Source organism: Acomys russatus, chromosome 31 (genome assembly GCF_903995435.1).
Source record: "Acomys russatus chromosome 31, mAcoRus1.1, whole genome shotgun sequence".
NCBI lineage: Eukaryota > Metazoa > Chordata > Mammalia > Rodentia > Muridae > Acomys > Acomys russatus.
Window position 1 is genome coordinate 22,820,098 of NC_067167.1, and position 22,233 is coordinate 22,842,330.

General features: G+C 35.1%; 1 protein-coding gene across 1 annotated transcript in view; it reads left to right on the forward strand.

The window, feature by feature from the left end:
- The window catches only part of Cep290 (centrosomal protein 290), an 80,297-nt gene that overhangs the window by 14,346 nt on the left and 43,718 nt on the right, over positions 1-22,233 (forward strand). Inside the window, exons 15-28 of the mRNA XM_051173015.1 lie at positions 2,080-2,242; positions 3,804-3,904; positions 3,975-4,062; positions 5,993-6,105; positions 6,285-7,031; positions 7,246-7,338; positions 7,601-7,685; positions 8,159-8,301; positions 8,869-9,033; positions 9,948-10,097; positions 11,769-11,884; positions 13,821-13,923; positions 14,007-14,237; positions 16,897-17,070. Of these exons, the coding sequence (XP_051028972.1) occupies positions 2,080-2,242; positions 3,804-3,904; positions 3,975-4,062; positions 5,993-6,105; positions 6,285-7,031; positions 7,246-7,338; positions 7,601-7,685; positions 8,159-8,301; positions 8,869-9,033; positions 9,948-10,097; positions 11,769-11,884; positions 13,821-13,923; positions 14,007-14,237; positions 16,897-17,070 (2,472 nt within the window). The remainder of the gene's footprint in view (positions 1-2,079; positions 2,243-3,803; positions 3,905-3,974; positions 4,063-5,992; positions 6,106-6,284; positions 7,032-7,245; positions 7,339-7,600; positions 7,686-8,158; positions 8,302-8,868; positions 9,034-9,947; positions 10,098-11,768; positions 11,885-13,820; positions 13,924-14,006; positions 14,238-16,896; positions 17,071-22,233) is intronic.

The window sequence follows — 22,233 nt, forward strand, 5'->3', positions numbered from 1 at the left end:
GTAAGTAATTTTGTCTTGTCAAAGAGCTTAAAATTACTCTTGACACCGAGGTTGTTCTGTGGCTTTTTTGGCATTCCACGTAGAAAACATTCTTTATCTCTCTGCTTTTAAACTATTCAAACTTTTAAACATTTCTTTCATGTCAAGAGAATTGTTTCCAAACCTTTTTTTTCTTTTTTAAAAGGTTTATTTTTATTTTTTCTTTTATGTTTGCAATAAAAATTACATAATTTTCACTTCTTTTTCCTCCTTCTAAACCCTCTCTACATGTTCCTCTCCATACTCTGATTGCTTCTTTCTTATAAATTATTTTTATTAATTATTATTATCATATTATCGATTAACTATATATATTTCTAAATATAACTTGCTCAGCCTCTATGAATCACTTGTACTTTTGTGTGTGTGTATTGGATAACCAGTTGTGCTTTTCACTGGAGAAGATTAGTCTTCCTGCTCAGCATTCATTAATTGCCCTTGTAGCTCTGTGTGTATGGTTAAGGCCTCAGGGGCTTCCCAGGTCTACTCTGCCTTATCTGTTGTTATCCCCATTTAGCTCCTGTTTTAGGCAGTCATGTCAGTGGGAGTTTACAGCACAGCTTCTGATGTTTGCTAGGAGACACAATCTCATTGCAATCTCCCTCATTTTCTGACTCTTGAAACCTTTCTATCCCTGAGCCTGCCTGGTCTCTGTAACTCTGCATTTTGATTGGTTGTGGTTTTCAGTACTGGACTCCTCCTCCTACAAAGAGAAGGGATCACACTTATCTGTAGGTGTAAGGACAAGTGTTTAGATTGTTGTTAGGGATTGTGCTGGCTTAGTAAAGTGGTATTGTGGTAGCCATGACTTCACCTTGGGATTAGTGTGCTGCACTGGTCGTTGAGGCTCCTCAGCAGTAGAGGTGTGTAGGGTTGTTCGTTGCTCCCCCCTTTGCAAGCTTGCATGGTGCCTTGTGGTACCATGAAAGCTAGTCCTCAGGGAAGGCTTAAAAATCAGTTTCAACTCAGGGCTCTAGGCTATTTCAGAAATGCATGGTATCTTCAGTAATTGGGGCTTACATTTTACCTCTGGCTGGGAGCAACCAAGGGCAATAACAATGAGTTGTATGTTTTGAGAGTCTTTTAAACAATCTTGACCAACAGGTTACTAGAAGGCATCTCATGTTTAGTGTTGGTGTTTTTGTTAGGTGATCTTTGGCAGTTGGAGGGATTTAAACCATATATGTGTGTTTATACACAGAATTACATTTGGTGTAGTGTTGTTGTTTTTCTTTTTATATAAATAGTTGACAGTATGATTCCTTATGGCATTTTCAGACATCATTATTGTTATTTTACCCTCCCTCATCCTCTTTTTTTCTTCACCTCCCTCTAAACTTTTTGATGAAGTGTTTCTGTGAGGTAGCAGGATTAGTCCCTTGAATCCGTGTCCTTTGTGCCTGATTATGGAGGTGGGACAATGGTGAGTTTAATGCACTTGGGATGGGGATGGCTTCGGTGCTACTATAACTACATTAACTGAATCTACCTGGACCTTTCATAGTTTAAAATTTGATTTGTCAGGCAATTAGTTGTACATTCTGATTGGTATGCCTGATTCTATCCTTTTGGGTATTTTGTTTGTTTGTTTGGCTTGGTTTTAGTTTTTCGACACGAGGTTTCTCTGTGCATCCTTGGCCATTTTGAACTTGTGTTGCAGACCAGGTTGGCCTTGAACTCACAGAGATCCACCTGCCTCTGCCTCCCCGAGTTCTGGGATTATAGGCGTGCACTGCCATTCTCAGAGTCTGTCCTTTATCTCCATGTACTCTGTATTTTATATGTAATATTCTGAGTCACATTGCTTAAGTGTCAGATGGTCCTATTCTACCTTCATCACTAGATTTGGTTTATAGAAGCACAGTAATAGACTCCACTAATGTATACTATTATTATTTTTATGTATCAGTTATAAAAATCTGCCATATAAATACAGGTGTAGGTAAGTTTACCCATCAACTTAATTTCAAAAAGTAAATCTATACATTTGATTTATTTGTTTAAATAAATTATATTTAACTTTGATGGGGTATTTTTCAGGGAGTATATGGCTTAGAAGATGCTGTTATCGAAATAAAGAATTGTAAAGCCCAAATTAAAATAAGAGATGGAGAGATTGAAGTACTGACCAAGGAAATCAATAAACTTGAGATGAAGATCAATGATGTCCTTGATGAAAATGAAGCCCTTAGAGAGCGGGCTGGTAAGCTAGTTTTGAAGACATTCTTTCTCCTCAGCCCTGATTTTCATGTCTTACTTGGTAATTTTGTTTTGTTTTGTTTTGGTGTTTGTTTGTTTGACCTTTGTAGGGGAAGCAGCCCTGTTCCTCAAACCAAAGTCCGCACATTCTGCATACACATTCTCCCTTCCTCCCCTGTGCTTCGCCTCTATCCCTTACTTTAGGGTTATTCATTTACCTCTAAGCAGTTGGAGGGTATTTTTCCCCAAATAAGTATTTCTGTGGAAATACTTAAACAACAGTGGAGGTACTCTGAGTGAAGTGGGTTTTGGACCCTCGATGTATTGGGACAGTTGATAAGGAACATGACTTTCATGCCCAGTGTATCTTCAGTAATAACTGCTTATCGACAGGTGGAAGTGCACTCTATTATGCTGTATACAAGAAGCCAACTATTTTTCTGCAATAAGAAACATCTGTATGAATTATTACAAACTGGTTTTGTTTCAGATGAGGCCATTTAAAAGTACTTTGTAAACCAGTTAAGGACATATGAATACAATTTACACTGCTTACGTTTTACTTGAGTCTTTTAGGAGTTCCATTTAGTAATTTCCAATAAAACTTGGGGATTTATATGCTTTTTAAATAAGTGGTGAATTAGTTAATTTTACTACTAGTTTACATGGTAAGTTATAACTAAACTTACATGGCAAGTTGTAACTAAAGTGCACAATTAAGTTGCTTCGTTAAAATGACTATAATTTAAATAGTGATTTCATTTTACTTGCTGAATATCAGCGCTTTCTTAGAGTTATGCTGACAATCTATAAATTTTTGTCTAGAAGAAAAGTAATTACCTTTTATTGATTATTTGTTTGTGAAATGCACCTAACTAGAATTTAGGAGTATACTGGGCATTCAAGTTAAATTTCTGATTAGCTAGACTATTCAGTTCACAGCTAGGAATCTACACGTACATAAGGATAACTTCTGACCTATCTAGAAAGCTGTTACAAACACCATGTTTCCTGCCTTTAACAAGTTTAGCTTTTATTTACTGAAATCTGGAATACAACTATTTAGACTGTTGCTACCTGATTCTCACCTCCTAGTTGTTTAGTAATCAGGAAATGTAATGGTACAAATTAGGAGACAGGCTAGTTGACAAGATTAAACTGAAAACAGCATCATTGGTATTAACAATGATTGTTGCCTGGCAACATTACTTTTAAACATTGTATTTAGCCTAATCTTACACTCTTGGCCAACTAAACAAATAAATAAATGCCACCTCTGTATCTAAGTTAACACTTAAAGCAGGCATTGGATCAAGTTTACTTCATGACAAGGGTTTTAATGAATAAATTGTAGTACCTCTGTACCGTCCCCAAATTTTTTTGTCAGGTTTTCATATTTAGTTAACATTTAACTTTCTTTGTAGTATACACATCTAGAAATTCTTGTACAAGAAGTCTCTATGTTTCAAATGATAATGAATAATGTTAGTTACTTGATGTTCTGTGAAGAATTTGCCATTCATTTGCAAGTTTTTAAGTTTGTAATTCTTTGCTTTCTACTTCAGGCCTTGAACCCAAGACCATGATTGATTTAACTGAATTTAGAAACAATAAGCGCTTAAAACAGCAGCAGTACAGAGCTGAAAACCAGATTCTTTTGAAAGAGGCAAGTGATGCTCAGTTGATGATTTCTTTGTCTGAACTAAGGAGAACTACTAATAATTCATGCTTTGCAGATTGAAAGTCTAGAGGAAGAACGGCTTGACCTGAAAAGAAAAATTCGTCAAATGGCTCAAGAGAGAGGAAAAAGGATTGCAGCGTCAGGTATTCTCTGTTATTCCACACTTGAGAAAGAGCAAGTGGGAAAACACTTACCTGGATCTGAGAGTTTCTCTATGTTAAAGATGATTTTGCTCTATTGTCCTGCATGTAGTCCAAGTAATATGTGAAAATAGTATCGTGAAAAAGAGATAAGTAGGTATAATTCGGTGTGATCCTGAATCTAAAACAATTATAAAAATTAGAAGTGAAAAAAATTAAAAATAAAACCAAGCATTGGAATTATCGACCTTTGTAAATTTCAGTGTATAGGCTGTTGATTTTTAGAGAACTCCACTTTGTTATGACTAATAGTCTTAACACAGTAATTGTCATGTTACTGTATTTCATCCTTAGAGGTACTTTGTTTTAAAAGCTGTACATTGGAAGTTTTTTATTATTTACTTAAATGTTTCATTAAACTTAAATTACCATTCATTTGTTAGTTTACCTGACTTTTAGAAAGACAACATAATTTTATTTTGTTTGTTTTTGTTTTTGTTTTTGGAGACAGGGTTTCTGTGTGCATCCTTGGCTGTCCTGGACTTGCTTTGTAGACTAGGCTGGCCTCGAACTCACAGAGATCCTCCTGCCTCTGTTGGGTTTCTAGTCATGTGCTACTGTGCCTGTCTAGAATATAATCTTTCTAATAGCCATTTTAGTTCATTTTTGAGGACCATATAGAGAGGTTTTCTTTCTTTAATTTCTAAAGTTTTTTTTAAAAATATTTATTTATTTATTACATATATAGTGTTCTGCCTGCATGTATACCTGCACACCAGAAGAGGGTACTAGATCCCATTATAGATGATTATGAACCACTGTGTGGTTGTTGGGAATTGAACTCAGGACCTCTGGAAGAGTAGCCAGTGCTCTTAACCTCTGAGCTATCTCTCCTGCCCAGGATTTCTGTTTGTTTTTCTTTGTTGTTGTTTTTAAATTTTCTGTACATTTGTTTGTCTGTTTCATGTGTCCCAGTGCCCATGGAAGCCAGGGGGAAAAAGCACTGGATTCCTTGGAGCTAGAGTTACATGCAGTTGTGAGCTGCTTGGTGTGGGTACTGGGAACTACACTTGGGTTTTCTGAAAGAGCTTTACACACATTTTAAAAACTAAAATATTTTTACATTATTTTCTCTCTCCCCTCTTCTCCCATGTCTCACCCATTCCCCATGTCGTGTGTGTGTGTGTGTGTGTGTGTGTGTGTGCACGCGCAGATAAATTTATAAATCTACTGAATCGATTTAGTGTTGTGCATGTATATTTGTGTTTATGCTTACCATTTGGCATCAGTATGGTACACAGAGGACTTACTTAAGAGGAAGACTAATTCTCCCTCTATCAGCAGGTTTTAATTTCCTGTAGCTTTTCATCTAGTGTTGAGGCCACATGTGATTTTTCCTATCCATGTCAAGATATAAACTGGTATTATAATCTTTCAGGTCTTATTTAAGCAGTTATAGCATTGCAATTTCATGGGCGTAACTTCCCTGTCATATATATAAGACTCAGTGTTTTTGCAGACTTCTTGGTCCTCTGGCTTTTACAATGTTTCTGCCCCTTTTCTGCAATGTTCCATGTGCCTCAGGTCTGACATGAACAGAGTCTGCACAAATTCCCAGCATCACTAAAATAAAATAAAATATTAAAATAAAATTTATGGCTTTTAATCTATTTTGTATATACATTTAAATACTTATTAATGTGTACTTTAAAATTACCATGTACTAAATTATAAAGATGATATAATAAAATATAATTATCATTCTATTGATAGCCTATTAAAAATAAGCTAAATTGGAGAGTTATATTGGCTACTTGTTGATCAAGGATTTTGAAAACCTTGGAGCTTTTGCTTGGTTTAAAACTTTATCCTACATTGGAATAAACTAGAGGATTTGTTGTTGTTGTTTCTCATTTGTTCTTTCAAATTGTAGGATTAACCATTGAGGATCTGAACCTAACTCAAGACTTTTCTCAGGAAGATAAAATAGGAGAAAGAAAACTAAGTTTTATGAGCCTCAAAAATATGAATGAAACGCAGTCAAAGGTAAACAGTAATGCTCTGACAAAGAGAATAAAGAAAAATGCTAGCAGTTCATTTTTTTCTTCACATAATCTCATATAGCACCTCTGCTCTCTTAGGTTGTTAAGTGATAATTTTTGCCTGCTTAAATAGCTTGGTGATCTGAAGATTGATTAATGAGACATTATTTACTTTGAACACAGATTAAGAGTTCAGCTAAAGTAGAGCTGCGGCATAGGAGACCATCATTCAGTGTTCTGCAATCAGATCAGAATGAGACAAAGGAAACTGTGACGGTGCAGTCATTATCGAGAATGCTGTCTGGACTTCACCATAGCATAGAAAGTGGAGTGGATCCTATTGTCTCTTTAAGTAGCTGTTCCTCATTTATGCAAGTAAAAGACGATAATACAACTCCAGAACCTATTACAATAAGGGAGATTTTTAAAGCACCATGTCTTCAATCTTTGAGAACTCTAGAATCGTTAGTCAGCACCTTCAGTAAGGAAAGCAGTGATGAACTAAGTGATTACTTTTGCTCTCTCTCCAACGACTGTCTGAAGAGAGGGTCAGGGAACCATCAAGGTATAGAGAAAACCAGGTTCTTACAGAAAAGCAGTTCGTCTTTTCAAGCATCACCAACAGCTTCAGAGTTAACGCAGAAGTTATCACATAGGCAGACCTCTGCAGTATTTTCTCAACAATCGCTTGACCATAACATGGATGAAGTAACACCAGAAGATGAACAGGTCCGTTCTCAAATAAAGTTTGCCGATCTCAGTTTGAAGGACAATAACAGACAAACAGAATCACCCTCAAACAACAAAAAAAAGCAAGTTAATCTATCAGATACCAGGCCTATAACTGCACAATCCAAGCCATCTCAGATAGATATCCTTGAAAATTTCATAGGGCAGCTACAAAGAGAGCTAGCATTCCTTAGATCTCAGGTGAGAGCGTTCTTCCATATATATTCATTAAATCCCTGTATTATTATTAGTTATTAATTGTTAATAATTTAATAAACTTTATTTTCACATTAATATTAGTTTATAACTAGTTTATATATAACTAATTTATATATACTTTTTAAACATTTTAAGTTTTAGTATTTTTACTTTTAACTTGTTAACTCCCTAATTAATGTATTAAATATTTCTTTAGAATGAAACCATAGCACATGATTTATCGATCCAAGAAGAGCAGAGTAGAAATGCAGAAATAGAGCTTGTCCATGAGAGAAGCCAGGCAGAACAGGTAGTGTAAAGACAGACTATTAAGGGCAACAATGCAGTTGGTACTAAGGGCAAAAAACTCCTGTGCATCTCTCTGCCTCCTGCCATGGGAAATACGGGAGGAAGATGAACATTTCTTGTTTTGTTCTCGGGACTTTGTAATTGATGTGCCTCTCTAGCTTGTTTTCTGGTGTGCTAAACTTGAATTAGTAAAGCATTTCTTTATCTTGAAACCTACTCACTACTGTGATATTTTATAAAACATTTTTATTCTCTTTCTGCAGAATGAATTTCTTTCAAGAGAACTAATTGAAAAGGAAAAAGATTTAGAAAGAAGTAGGACAGTAATTGCTAAATTTCAGAATAAATGTGAGTCACTATTATCTCTTCCTTTTCTATACCTGTTTTCACTGTACTAAAAAATTTAAACGTATAGGACTTAAATATATTAGTTATTTTTAACTTTAATTGCCTTTATAATCTGTAACTCAGTCCATGTTATTTATCTTTGTAGTTTACATTGCTATTTTTATTGCTATAGAATATCATGTCCAGTTTTTTATGAAAATGTCACATAATCTATATGCTCAGTGAAGGTGGAGTTATAAAAGTTCAAAGATTTTTAATATGACAAAGCTCTGCCATATTATCTATATATGTATATAGATGCATATGCACATGACTAAAATATGTATAGTATTTAATCCATCTACTCATTCAATTTATAGTTGTTTTTATTTATTTTGTTTTCCAACTTTTTCCTATTTGAAATATCTGTCGTACATAAAATAATGTAAGTTGTGAAAGATCTATTCACTCAAATTAAAAAAATATAATTACAGTAAAAGAATTAGTTGAAGAAAATAAGCAACTTGAAGAAGGTATGAAAGAAATCTTGCAAGCTATTAAGGACATGCCAAAGGATCCTGATGTGAAAGGCAGTGAAACATCTTTAATCATCCCAAGTCTTGAAAGACTGGTTAATGTAAGTTCTGTGTCCATACTAATGTCTGTCTTCATTCAGCCCATTTCCTGTATTGGTTTTGTTTTTGATGCTGTGATAAAACAGTTAAAAAGCAACTTAAGAAAAAAAGATGAATTCTGTGGTCTGTGGATAGGCTACTATGGAGGAACGTGTAGGCTGCAGATGCCAGCAGCATCTCACTACATGGCATCTGCAGAGCTAACATTTCTACTTTACAGATGCTGCCCGAGGAAGTGAGGAGGTAAGGATCTGAGCAACCAACTTACCTAGTGGCAAACTGTTTCATATGTGATGCTAAACATCTTATGACCACCTGGTTATTTTCTACATCTCTAATCTATTAATATTTACTAAATGCTATTTATTTTAATGAAGTAATCACTATATATAGTAACATAAGCTAAACTTAAATGTTATAAATATTACTTCATAAGAAATGTAAATAGCATTTTTATTAGACATTGCCATGAGCATGGAAAGATGATAAATTATTTAAAAGCGTATATTTCTTGGCTATTATCTACTGTTTTTTTATTGTATTTGTAATATATAATACAAATATACTAGGCTATGGAATCAAAGAATGCAGAAGGAATCTTTGATGCCAGTTTGCATTTGAAAGCCCAAGTTGATCAACTCACAGGAAGGAATGAAGAATTAAGGCAAGAACTCAGGGAATCTCGGAAAGAGGCTATAAATTTTTCACAGCAGTTGGTAAAAGCAAACTTAAAGGTAAGAATTTTATTAAATTTAAGAAAATATTAAGCCTATTACTCTATGTTCAATAGGAAACTTTTTTAAAGAGGGGAAAATGTCCTTTGAGATCTTTCAACCCCTAACTATTGCCTCCCTTTCGGAGATTTTGAAAAATGTTTATATTTATTTTTTATTAATTTCATATAGTGTATTTTATCATATCCTACCTGGCTATCTCTTCTCGGATCCTTCTTAACCATACTAAATATTATTTCTTCCTCTTAAAACAACAACCTAAAAGAAACAAACGAAATCCCCAGAATCTGATTTCTGATAGCCAACTAACTGCTGAGCATGGCGCTTGCCCTGCGGTGTGGTGCGTGCGTCCAGTGTCCCTACTGAAGGCCACTGAGGTGTTCCTCTCCTGGTGGTGACCAATTTCAAACAGCTTCTTGCCCATGGGTGGGATTTTGTGACCACACCCCTGTGTCTGTGCCAGAACATTGTCAGGCTTGATCTTGTGCACCTGTTGTGTGTGCTATCACAACTGCCTCAATGAGTTCACATATTCAAATGCCCTGTTGAGTCTGAAAACTGCTGTGTCCTTGGTGTCACCCACAACCACTGGTCCTTGCAGTCTTTCTGTTCCCTCTTCCACACAGATCCTTGAGCCCTGTTTCGGCTGAGCATCCCAAAGTCTCTCACCCTCTGTGCATTGTTTTTTGAAGGTTCTTAAGAAGTTATGTGGAAAAATAAGTTCCTTGTAGTAGACAAGATAACCTAAGAGCTCTAACTTTTGTTTTAGGCATGTCTAAGTAAAAATTCAAGTTTAATTAATTCTCAAGTTGTTCCCAGTTTCTAAAAAAAGATACACAGTATAGAAAACATGAAGTATCACTTACTGCTTTGTAGTGTTCTGAATGTGACTGTCATTCCTGCACTGTTTCCAGATTGATCATCTTGAGAAAGAAACTGACCTTCTGCGTCAGTCTGCAGGATCAAATGTGGTGTACAAAGGTGTAGACTTACCTGATGGGATAGCCCCATCTAGTGCCTGTATCATCAATTCTCAGAATGAATATTTAATACATCTTTTGCAGGTACTCAACATTTATATGTTAGTAACAGACATTTTTGGTAGTATGCTTATGGATTTAGTATATGAATTCCTTTGAATTTTCAAAATAAACAAGTATGTTATTGGCAGATTGGGGGTCAGCTGGACGAATATAAGTGAAGAGGGTTATTCAACTTAACTCCATGTAAAGTATGATTATGCATCTTGTCCGTTTGTATGTTACTCATTTGAAATATATAATGACATGAAGAATAATATACAAAATAGAAGTAATATTAAAATAGCATTGTATAAGTGAGTATTTGTGCTTATTGCTGCTTACAAAAATGAGAGAATGAAATGAAAAAAATTTCTCAGTGCTGTTATTAGAATTGCCTGCTTTTATGTTAATCACAAGAGAAGTTTGCAAGTAAACTTGAGTTTCACATTTTCTTGTGTAAACTGTTAGTTGATGCACTGAGAATTAGAAAGAGTACTATATTATACCACTTGACCTGTCATTGCTTTACTGTTTTCCATCTACATAATGAGATTAAAAATAGCTTGATGAGCCGGGTGTGGTGGCGCACGCCTTTAATCCCAGCACTTGGGAGACAGAGGCAGGTAGATCGCTGTGAGTTTGAGGCCAACCTGGTCTACAAAGTGAGTCCAGGAAGCCAAAGCTACACAGAGAAACCTTGTCTCGAAAAACAAAAACAAAAACAAAACAAAACAACAACAACAAAAATAGCTTGATGAAGTGCTTTTCAAAGTTTCATTTGAAGTTTAATGTCTGTAACATCACAAACCCTATAATTGTATTTACAAAAATCTACTCAAAAACAACAAAATACGCTTCTGATTGTAAGGCTCACTGCTTCCCAGTACTAGATTATCCAGTGGTGTTATACTTGAGTTATACTCATCATTGTTTTGGTTTTTATATGTGGACATGACATTAATCTTATCTTTATTTGAATCTGTAACTTTAATAACACATCAAGTCAATTCTTTAAAATGCATCTTATGTCACTATTCTTATATACAAGGAAATAGTAATGATTTATTTTCATGTATTATTGGGATAATATCAACAAATAGTGGCAACATGGTATTGTCATGCTTGATCTAAGCTTTGTGTTTTTTATTTTTATTTAAAAGCTGAGGACCAGCAATGTGGCTCAGTGTGTAAAGGCACTTGTTGCCAGCCCTGGTGGCCTGCGTTTGTGCTCAGTCCCTGAGACCACATGGTGGAAGGGGAGAACAAACTCCACCACTTTCCCTCTGACCTCTACATATGCAGTGGACTCACATACAAACAAACAAACAAATTAATTTATTAGTGTAAAAGCTACAGTTTTACCTTATTTTAAAAGAAATAGGCTAATTTTAGTGGAGGCACAAAAGTGTATGCTGTGAAATACATGGCTAAGTAATAGGAGTTGAGTATTTAACTGTTCTGTTGATAAACATTTATGCTTAAGGTAGATTCTGTATCTGATAGTTTGTGTGCATACTGTACTACCACATTTGAGAAAAATAATTTTGCTTGTTTTATAAAACTTTCTATGTGTATTGGCTCATTCTTTGTATCGTATATTAAAATGTTGAAAATACGGAGTTTTCATAATCTTTTTGGAATGTGAATGTGTACCTTTGGATTCAAAATATAATCTAATGTTATTTAAATTTTTATTTGTAAATGAAATTTTAGGAATTAGACAATAAAGAAAAGAAGTTAAAGCATTTAGAAGATTCTCTTGAAGATTATAACAGAAAATTTGCAGTCATTCGTCATCAGCAAAGTCTATTATATAAAGAATATCTGAGGTATTTATGTTTTGAAAACTTTATACAGTTGTGGTATTGTATTCACAATCACACAGAAAATATTGATCCTCCTCGACATAACTACTGTCAAGAGCATATTTAAACATGTTTCTAAACTAGTTTAGTGTTCTTAACCCTCTTCATGTCTGGGATTGATAGAGTTTAGCCAGATTCCAGTGTGTCGTACGTAGGTGTGAGGCACTGAGCAAGGTGCTTTGCCTTCACTGTCTGTGTTTTCGTTTCATCCTGTTTAATTCTGTGATAGTAGTTCCACACTCAATAGGGTTGTAATACAATCTAAGTGAGCTATTAATGAAAATGTTCAAGCTAGTGCACAGCGCACTCGGACACTACAGACGCTGCTTTTGTTAGCAGCATTCATTGCTTCCATCACTATACATCTTTCATCAGAGTCTTAGTAGAAAATACACTTCATAACTAAAGGTGATTTTAAACACTGATGGTAGCATCGGACTGACAAGAAACCAAGGTAGGAGATGGATCAGTTTGTATGGATTTTTGTTATCTGTTATTGTGGTTGTAAAATGTTTCCAGAAGTTCATAGAAAGTAGGTTCCATTGAAACAGAGCCACATGTTTTTCACATATCTAATTAAAATTCAAGCATGTTTAAATTAAAACCATTTGGTGGCAAAAGTAATGCTACCACTAAAATTGGCCCGTGCCATACATAATTAAACTTTTGAATGCCTTTTCAGTAGGCAACAAGGACTTAGATACTTTAAAAAATGATTAATTTGGATTTATTTTAATAGATAAGTAAAAATATACTTAAAAGTATACTTTTAAAAAGGTATCTTTGTTTATGTAAAAATTGAATAGATATATCAACCTGTTTAATATGTTTATTATTCTCATGTTTTATGGTAAGAATGCAATAATCTACAATAAACAATTTTTCAAGCATACAATAATATACTGAAGTCATAATGTGGTAACATAGATTTGAACCTACTCTTCTTGTTTGAGTCCTTTACATCCCATCTAGTAAATCTAAAGGGTTTGTTTGTTTAAAATTTTCCCATATAAAATATTTTGATCATGTTTCCCCTCTCCATGTCCTCTTTCCTCCTCACCCAGATTTATATTTTGTTCTTTCTCTCCCTCTTATAAAAACAACATTCCTAACCAAGTAGCTATTTGTATTTGATACACACTAATAAGAGAAAAATCAGATTTCCCCAAATCTAGGGATTTCTAATGTTTGTATTGTAAATATTTTGTGTATATTTATTGCTCATATTTAAGAATTAGGTTAGAATTTTGAGGTTTAATTTTTTTTTTCAGAATTTGTTTGGAATATTAACTATGTTTATATTCTCAATCCTTTTCTCTTTACCATAATTTATTTATAAATTCCATATACTAATTGAGTAGTTACTCATTTGAAATCTTACATACACACACACACACACACACACACACACACACACACACACACACACTTCTTTTCTTTTTTTAAACAAATCAATCTAATCCATTGGGTGCTGTGTAAAGTCAGCTCTCACATCATTTTGATCTGAACCCTTTAGTGTTAGAAGGAAGTTAAAGAGCCCTTTACTAACGAAGTTTTAAAGCTTGGGAGTTTTCTGTTTTTTTCTATTTCCTTTTTTTTTTTGGTACAAAATATTGTAGACTTGCCTTATATATTTCCTGTCTGGATGAGTATTATGTTGTAAATATTTTAAAGTGTTAGGTCAGGTAAATAAAAATAATTTGATACAATTATGATACTACCTTTAATTTGTTAAAAACTTTGAGTGAAATTTAACTTCTTGCATGTCAAATGGTAAGTAGTATGTCTTTTGTTCTAAGAAAATTTAAAGCTTGCATAATCTAAATGTATCCCTCTTGTTGTTATACATTTTATTTTGTTTACTTTATTATCTTTTTCATTGTTATTGCATTTATTATAGTGAAAAGGATATTTGGAAAACAGAATCTGAGACAATAAAAGAGGAGAAGAGGAAGCTTGAGGATCAAGTTCAACAAGACGCTGTGAAAGTAAAGGAGTACAATGTAAGCACAGTGTGACCATCGTCCTGACAGGGCAAAGGAGGAAGCGCAGACTCACTTAGTAACCCCAGTGTGCTTCTCTACAGAGTTTGCTCAGTGCTCTTCAGATGGATTCCAATGAAATGAAGAAAATGCTTTCAGAAAACAGCCGGAGAGTCACTGTTTTGCAAGTGAATGAAAAGTCCCTCATTCGGCAGTATACAACCTTAGTGGAAACGGAGCGGCAGCTTAGAAAAGAAAATGGGAAACACAAGAATGACTTAGTTTCAATGGAAGCTGAAGTTACTGAAAAAATTGGAAGTTTGCAAAGATTTAAGGTATTTCTGATTTTCTTTTTACTTTTTTCTTTTTTTTTTTTTGTGGGCGGGGGGCCGCTCAGGAACTTTTTGACTTGAAGGTAATAAGAATCATGCATATCCATCACTGGGATAAATGGTCCATGTTTATTGACATTTGTTGTAATTACTTCATCCATTTTTGTAGGAATGCTTATAGTGTAGACATTTCTCTCCTAAATATTTTTAGTGTGCATCTCTACAATAGAAAGTTTTTATTTACACCTTATAATAATGTTATAATACTGAAAACATTAACAGTATTTCTCTGTTTCCTACTGGTTTTTGAACCTAGCTAGATTTGTTTTTTGACATAACAAAAATTTCTAGACCTAACTTACATACTACTGCTCAGATATAAAGTAATCCAGTTGTTTTTAGAGAGGAAAATACTTACATACCCAGAACTGATTACATAGTATCTTGCTTTTGGGGTTTCATTGCTGCTAGTCTCTTACCTTGAACAAAACAGGGAATATAATGTATACTTTTGCCATAGGAGTTCATATTTAACTTTGTAGTTTTATGTTCCTCATTATTTTGCACAGAAAACTAAAAATTAATTATTTTTTCAGATAACATCACATATTAATTAAATATAAAAATAGCTATAATGGTTAATATATCCTAAATCCTTTAAAGTTCTTATGTTCCTTAGAATCTATTTCACTGAGCATGCATTGGCAAAAGTAACGTTCTAGCAATTTGAAATGATCTTTTCTTTTTGCTTTCAATATTTTAAAAATGGAATTCAAAACGACAAAACATGTATGTTTTCAAAAGATTTAGTGTGAAATGTCTAGCTGCTGCCGCTGCCCCGCTGCCCAGGTAACAGAACACCTTGCCGGTGACTCTGCGACAAGGACAGACGCTCGAGTGGCTTCCCATTCACGCTTGTCTGCACCCTCACATAAGAGCTCTTTCTATTTGAAGAGGAATTAAGGCAATTTGAGACTTAGAAATGTTCCTGTTTTTGTTTTATTTGAATTAGTTTATTTATGTAGGGGTTTTTGAGATAGGCTTTTTCTATGTAGTCTTGGTTGTCCTGGACTCACTTTGTAGACCAGGTTGCCCTTGAACTCACAGAGATCCTTCTGCGTCTGCCTCCTTGAGTGCTGGGATTAAAGACATGTGCCACCACACCCTCTTGTTTTTATTTTTGTGCCTTTTAAAAAAGATTGGACTCTTTTGGAGTTTTGCCAGTGCACATAGTGCTTAAAATATGAGCTAGGGTTTTCTGCTCTTCTTCAACCACGGTTTTGGGTTTGTTTGTTTATTTTGTTTTTATAGGAAATAAGAAAAGGGCATATTTTAAAGAAAACAAAACATAATTTCATGTTTATCCAGCCTGTATTACAAAATGAAACCAAATCCCTATAAGGTAGAATAGTACGTATTTATTTACATGGAGAGAGGTTTTGCAAGTCAACGTGAACTTGGCTAATCTCAGGAGTGGATTATAGCTACAAGTGCTTCATCTCCACATCGTTAGCTTGACCACGGTTGCTTCCATCACTTACTGTGCTTGTCTATGTACCTTAGGCTTATCATGGAGCATCCAACCGGAAAGAACTGGAAAAGGCCCTGGTACCTTGCTTGTGTTAATAAAACCTCCTTAGTACCTGTGGTTAGTGACTTTTCAGAGCTACAGTAGAACATCATTTACTCTTCTTCCCAGGATGGCACCGGATACCTAGGATAGTTAAACTTAAAAACAGGAAAAGTTTGTTTTGGTTCCAATACTTGAAGCTTTGGGAGAATGACCTCACTACCTTTTGCCTGTCACCACAAGTATATCACAGTAAGAAGATGGGTAATAGGGGCCTCTCACCTCCTAGCCAATTTAAAGAAAAAGAAAAAGAGAGCACACAGAGTGAGAGGTCCCATAATCCTCTTTGAAAGCACACTCCAATTGACCTGAAACTTCCCACCAAACTCCACGTCTTAGATGCTACAATCCCCTGATAGCACCATGCTGGGAAATAGGCTTTTTACGTGTCCTTGGAGGAATATTCTATATTAAAAGTATAGCAAACACGAAGGAAGTAACTTAAATCCTTATTTTTACTATTTAGATATTTGAATCACTCAGAACTAAGTTTGTATCACTTCAAGAAAGCAAACATAACTAAAATTTAAAGGTATCATTAATTCATGCTAATTTTGTCATTTAAACTGCCAGATGTTTAGTTGATTTTAATCTCCTAAAACTTACAAAAGGCATTCAAAGATGATTTCTGTTTATTATACTTTCTCAAATTAATTTTACTATGACAACTTGTTTATTTGTTTTTGAGATGGGATAACTAAGTAGCCGTGGCTGTGTTTGACTCTTTTTGTAGATGAGGCTAACCTTGAACTCACAGATATCCACCTGCCTCTACCTCTCTGAGTACTGGGATTACAGGTGTATGCCACCACATCTGGCAACTGTAACAACTTGTAAAAGGAGTCATTCAAATTGTTATTTAAAACTTTCCAAATATTATTTTCTAGATGAAAGAATAACATGGGAAAAATGATATATTTTTCAAATGGCTTTTAAATATTTTTTATTTCAAGTGAGTGATCTTCCTTAAAAAGAAGGTTTTACCAGAAAAAAAAAAAGTGCAAATTTAATTCCATGTATTCCTTTTTTCAGGAAATGGCCATCTTCAAAATTGCAGCTCTCCAGAAAGTTGTAGATAGTAGTGTTTCTTTGTCTGAACTAGAACTAGCCAACAAGCAGTACAATGAGCTGACTGCTAAGTACAGGGACATGTTGCAGAAGGATAACTTGCTTGTTCAAAGAACCAGTAACTTAGAGCACCTGGAGGTAAGTGTCGGTGACCTTTGAACCCTCTTATACTAATCACTTTACCTTCAGGGTATCCTTGGGTCTGTAGGAATTTTGCTGATTTTAAATGATGAAAATTGGTTTGTATTTATGTAGTTGTGGTGGAAATATGCAAAGAGTAATGATCTAATTGTGATTTGTCCTGGATATCAACTCATATACCAATATGTAATATAGTATCTATGTATAATTGCAAATGGCCTAATGGTGACTTTATTTAGGTCATCCTCTTATGTCTCTTGCTGTATGATTTAGCTGAGCCAAACTTCTCTTATGGCACAAATAAGATATTGTAATTAAAGGGAAATGCTATTAAGTACCTGTTCCTTTCTTTTCTGAGCGGTCTCTCCTTGATTCTGTTTCTTATAATGGATTTATTTGGCTGTGGATACATTATTAATGGTATTTCCTAAGCAGTGGTTCAGCTCTTGTTCTCCATCCTCCTGTGTTATAGAAATCTTGAAAATCAGGGTAGGGATAAAGGAGATGGCACTTACCCAGTAAGTAATGTAGATCTTTGAAATAATATGTTTTAGTTTCTTTTCTGTGTCTATAATAAATAGCTCCCACCCAAAGCAACTGAAAAAGGAAGGCGTACTATGACTGGGTGTGTCTGTCACGGGAGGGAGTTCAGTGTAGCAGGATCTCACGGCTGCTCACATTGTATCCACAATCAAGGCACCGACCAATTGATGTTTCCTCTTGCTCAGCTTGCTTTCTCCATTTTACACAGTCATCTCCACCAGTAAAGAAGTAATCCAACCTCACAGTCAAGATGGGTTTCCCTACATTAATTAATGCAATCAAGATAATCCCCATAGGGGCCATCTCCCAGGTGACTATAGACAAACAATTACATCTTGGAAAAAAAAAAAGCCAGATGCGGTAGTATTGTCCCACAATACCATCAGTCTTACAGCAAGAAGGGAGGCAGGGAGGAAAATCCCTTTGCCTGGAAGCTTGTGGCTAGCTAGCGTGGAATACAAAGCGCAGAGGCAGAAACCATAAGAAATACGCTGCTTGTTTCAAAGCCAGTAGTAAGAACAGACTATCAGAAATTGTTCTTAGACCTCTACACATATGGTACGTCACATGTGTAACTACACTCACACACACACATCTCACACAGAGTCTAGAACATTTTCGTTTATAGTTCAGACCTTTCATTATTCTGTTACTGATTCTTAACTCTTACAGATTCTTGTTGTTTGTGTGTGCACGTGCATGGGCTCTTATGCACATCTTCGCATGCATGTGGCACACTGACTTGTGCAGATGAATATGCACACGTGTGCACACGCATGTGGAGGCCTGCGGTTGGTGTTGGATATCTTACTCAGTCACTCATCACTTTCTATTTAGTGAAACTGAACCTGGATTTTGCCAGTTCTAGCTAGTCTAAGGAGCTTGCTTGCCTGAATGTCCTGTCTCTACCTCTTGAGGGCTGAGGCTGGAAGCTGCTGCCATGCTTACCCAGCTGCTTTTTACATAGATGCTTGAAATCCGAACTCTAGTCCTCACACTTGCCCAGTAAGATTTGTATCTATGGAGCTGTTTCCCTGCCCCCTACATTAAAAAAAAAACAAAAACAAAAAAAAAAACAGGAAATGTGTTTTACTTTTATGTGTATGGGTGGTTTTCTTGACTGTGTATGTGTACACCACATGCTTGCAGTGCTGCAGAGGCCAGAAGAGGTCGTCTAGAACTGGAATTACTTATAGTTTCAGCCAGTGCTCTTTCCAGCCTCACTCAAATAAGCAAATGAGTTCTGATTTTGTTATCAATCTCACTAGAAATAAAGGTATATGCTACAGGCTTCTCAGTAGAAATAGAGGTATGTGCCTTTAGGCTTAATCTCCTTTAACATCCACATGCATGGGATAGAAAACAATTCAGTTAGCTCACAAGCTACTACTTGCTTAGGGGAGCACTCTAAGTAAACCAAACATTACATTTCAATAACTTCCAGGAAATAGCTTGAGGCATTATGTATTAATACTACCTAGAAATAATCCTGTGCCATTTACTTTTTACTGCTTTGCTGGAGACCTGAGGTGATTGTTTTCCTGTGTAAAGATAATTCTGACGATTTAGATGTAATAATTTCCCTTTCCCATTCTCCATATCCTTGTTCAAACTTCTTTAGTATTAAAAAACCCAAGATGAGAATCTGTAGCTAGCTATCAGTAACAGGTCATGGTAGGTTCTGTCTCTTTATTTTGTATTTCTAAGAAACCAAATTCTGGCAAGAACTGAACCTCTGGACTCCATCTCTAGGCTTCAATAGATAGTTCTTTAAGCTCTATGTACTGTTATTATTGTTGTTTTTGTTGTTGTTATCATCATCATCATTATTTGTGTGTGTGTGTGTGTGTGTGTGTGTGTGTGTGTGTGTGTGTGTGTGTGTGTGTCAGCAGTCAGTTCCTGGTAGACTCTGGGGATAGAACTCAGAGTAAGGCTTGTGCTGCAGGAACTTTTACAGGCCAAGGCATATTATTTGCTTTCAGTGAAAGTTTTTTAGCTTAGTTCTTCTCTTTTCCCAAAAAACTTTATTTTAAATCATTCCTCAAAGTTAATATATATGAATAAGAAGATATGGATATATCAAGGCTGTAGGAAAGCATGGTGGTTAGGAATGCTTGCTGCCCTTGCTAAGGACTTGAGTGCAGATCCCAGCATTCATGGTCAGCAACATGCCTGTTACTCAAGCTCCAGGGGCATGTGCACTCACATGCAGGAACTACATACAGAAACACAGAAACACTTTTTTGCAAAGTTCATATACTTTGTAACTTAATAACTGTCTTTTGCTTATGTGGTATTAATAATTAATATCATGTCTGCTAAATACCGACACCTCCAAATTCCAGTGTGAGAAAACTTCCTGCAAGATTTAGTTAGTAAAATAACAATTTTATTCTTGTTGCAACATATGGGTGTCAAAACTCATCCAGTACCTGCAGCACCTGGTGTCTAGGTTAGGAAGAGTTAAAGACTATGAATGACAGTTAAGGGAAGCATAACTGTGATCAAAATGCATTGTTTGAAAAAAAATGATTTCCAATAAAATATTTCACTTAAAAAAAGAATGATTGAACAAGAGGGGTAGGCAAACTGGGGTTAATCTGAAAACTCTTCCCTCACATATATGGCACCCAACCAGGGAGGAATGGAAGGAATGGAGGGCTGTCAGTTGGTCTCCTTTCCCAGCGCGTCTGTCTGTGACTGGAGCTCATGGCCTGGTACTCTCAGTGTAACTGAAGGTCTCACAGCTAATGTTTAAATAACAAAGTAGAAATTATGTTGCTGTCTATAAATTTGGAAGAAGCATATGTCGTTCTTTAGTGTTACCTGTTGCTCAACAAAGTTCCAAAATTTACTGAAAGACAGTAGTTGAGTCCCTACTTCTTAAGAAAAGATATTTCAAGAGATGTGTGATCCCTTTAAAATAGTCACAGGTTTTATATATATATATATATATATATATATATATATAGTGAAGGATTCTAGTGCTTTACAGCTACTTCAAAACTCAGTCTTTCAAGGCTTCTTTACACCATGGATGACCCATCATCCAGCTAACACAACTGCTAGAGACTGCTGTGGACACACACCTTTAATTGTAGCACTTGGAAGTTAGAAACTATTGGATCCTAAGTCCAATGTCAGCCTAGACTGTGTATGTATCCTGTTTCAAACAAACAAACAAAAATAAGAAAGAGAATAAGAATGAGCAAGAATCTGTTCTTATTCCTTTGTTGCCTGTAATTCATTTATAACTTTAAATCATAATCAAATCTTCTATGACCTATCTATAATGGCATAGTCTTGGGTTTTTTCTTTACCTTGTTTTGTTGCAGCCGTTACTCATTTCTAGCCTTAAATCTTCTTTAATTTACTGCTCTTAAATGATTGTGATGAACACTAGAATCATACCACTCAATTCCCGTGTTTAGGCATCCATTGACTGGCAAAAAGTCAAATTATTTCTCTTTACCTTATATTATTTCCTGCTCTAAGGAATTTCACAGATTGTTTTAGAAGTTGAACTACTAGTTGCCTATAGCATCATTTCTCTTACATGCATTTTGCACCTGCTGTTTCTGTTTTGCAGCCAAATTTTCTCTCTTTTGGTTTCAGTAAGTTTTTATTTATATTTCAAAACTGTTCCAAATTGCTGGCTTTTTCTGCCCTGAAAGCATTTTTTTTCCTTTATGGATACCACCTATAGCAATACATAATTCTACTATTTATGTTACATCATGATTATGTATTTAAATATTTGCGTATTTATATAACTGCCTCCTTTAGTGAAATACAAGCCTCATATGAGGAAATGTTTAATCCATTTCAGGTGAGTTTAGTATCTCCTCCTTCTGGAGGGAGTGTGGGGAGAGGAGAAAGAGAATATGAATATAGGGTCATAGTTAAGGTGATCAGGAAGTCACTGATAGCTTTGAAGAGTAAAGTTTCATGAGCTGTAGAATATAAATTATGAAAATCGGATTCCAGAATATAAAGAAGGAGTAGGAGATAAGCAAATGCAAAAGTTAGACAGTGAGCAACGCACGGGGAAACCTGGAGACTGGATAGACAGAGAGAGATAGGAATTGTGGTAAAATGAACAAAAGAAATTTTTTTACCTCTTTATTCTTTAAGCAGTAAAATACTAATGAAATTAGGGAAAATTTAGAGCTAGAGAAGAGAGAGCAAAGCTTATGAGACTGGCAATAAAGAATAACCTCCTAGGGTATAGGGAGAAAACAGGATCTGGTACAAGACCATATGAGGTGAAAATAAAAAGAGAAATTGAACAGTCTGATATTTATTTATTAATTTTAATAAAAATTCAGTGTCTTTTCATCATATTTCCCCTCCCCAAATCTGCCCATATCTTACTCATTTTACTATTCACCCAACATTATGTTATTTTGCTTTTCTTTTTTGAAAACAAAACCCAAAAACCAAATCAGGAAAATTAACAAAAAAAAAACCTGAAAAAAAAAAGAAACAAAGAAACACAGAAAGAAAGAAAGAAAGAAAGAAAGAAAGAAAGAAAGAAAGAAAGAAAATGAAAATCAGTATAGACAAGCAAACTCACAAAAGACAGAAGAGACAGAAAATATCAAAACAGAATAAAAG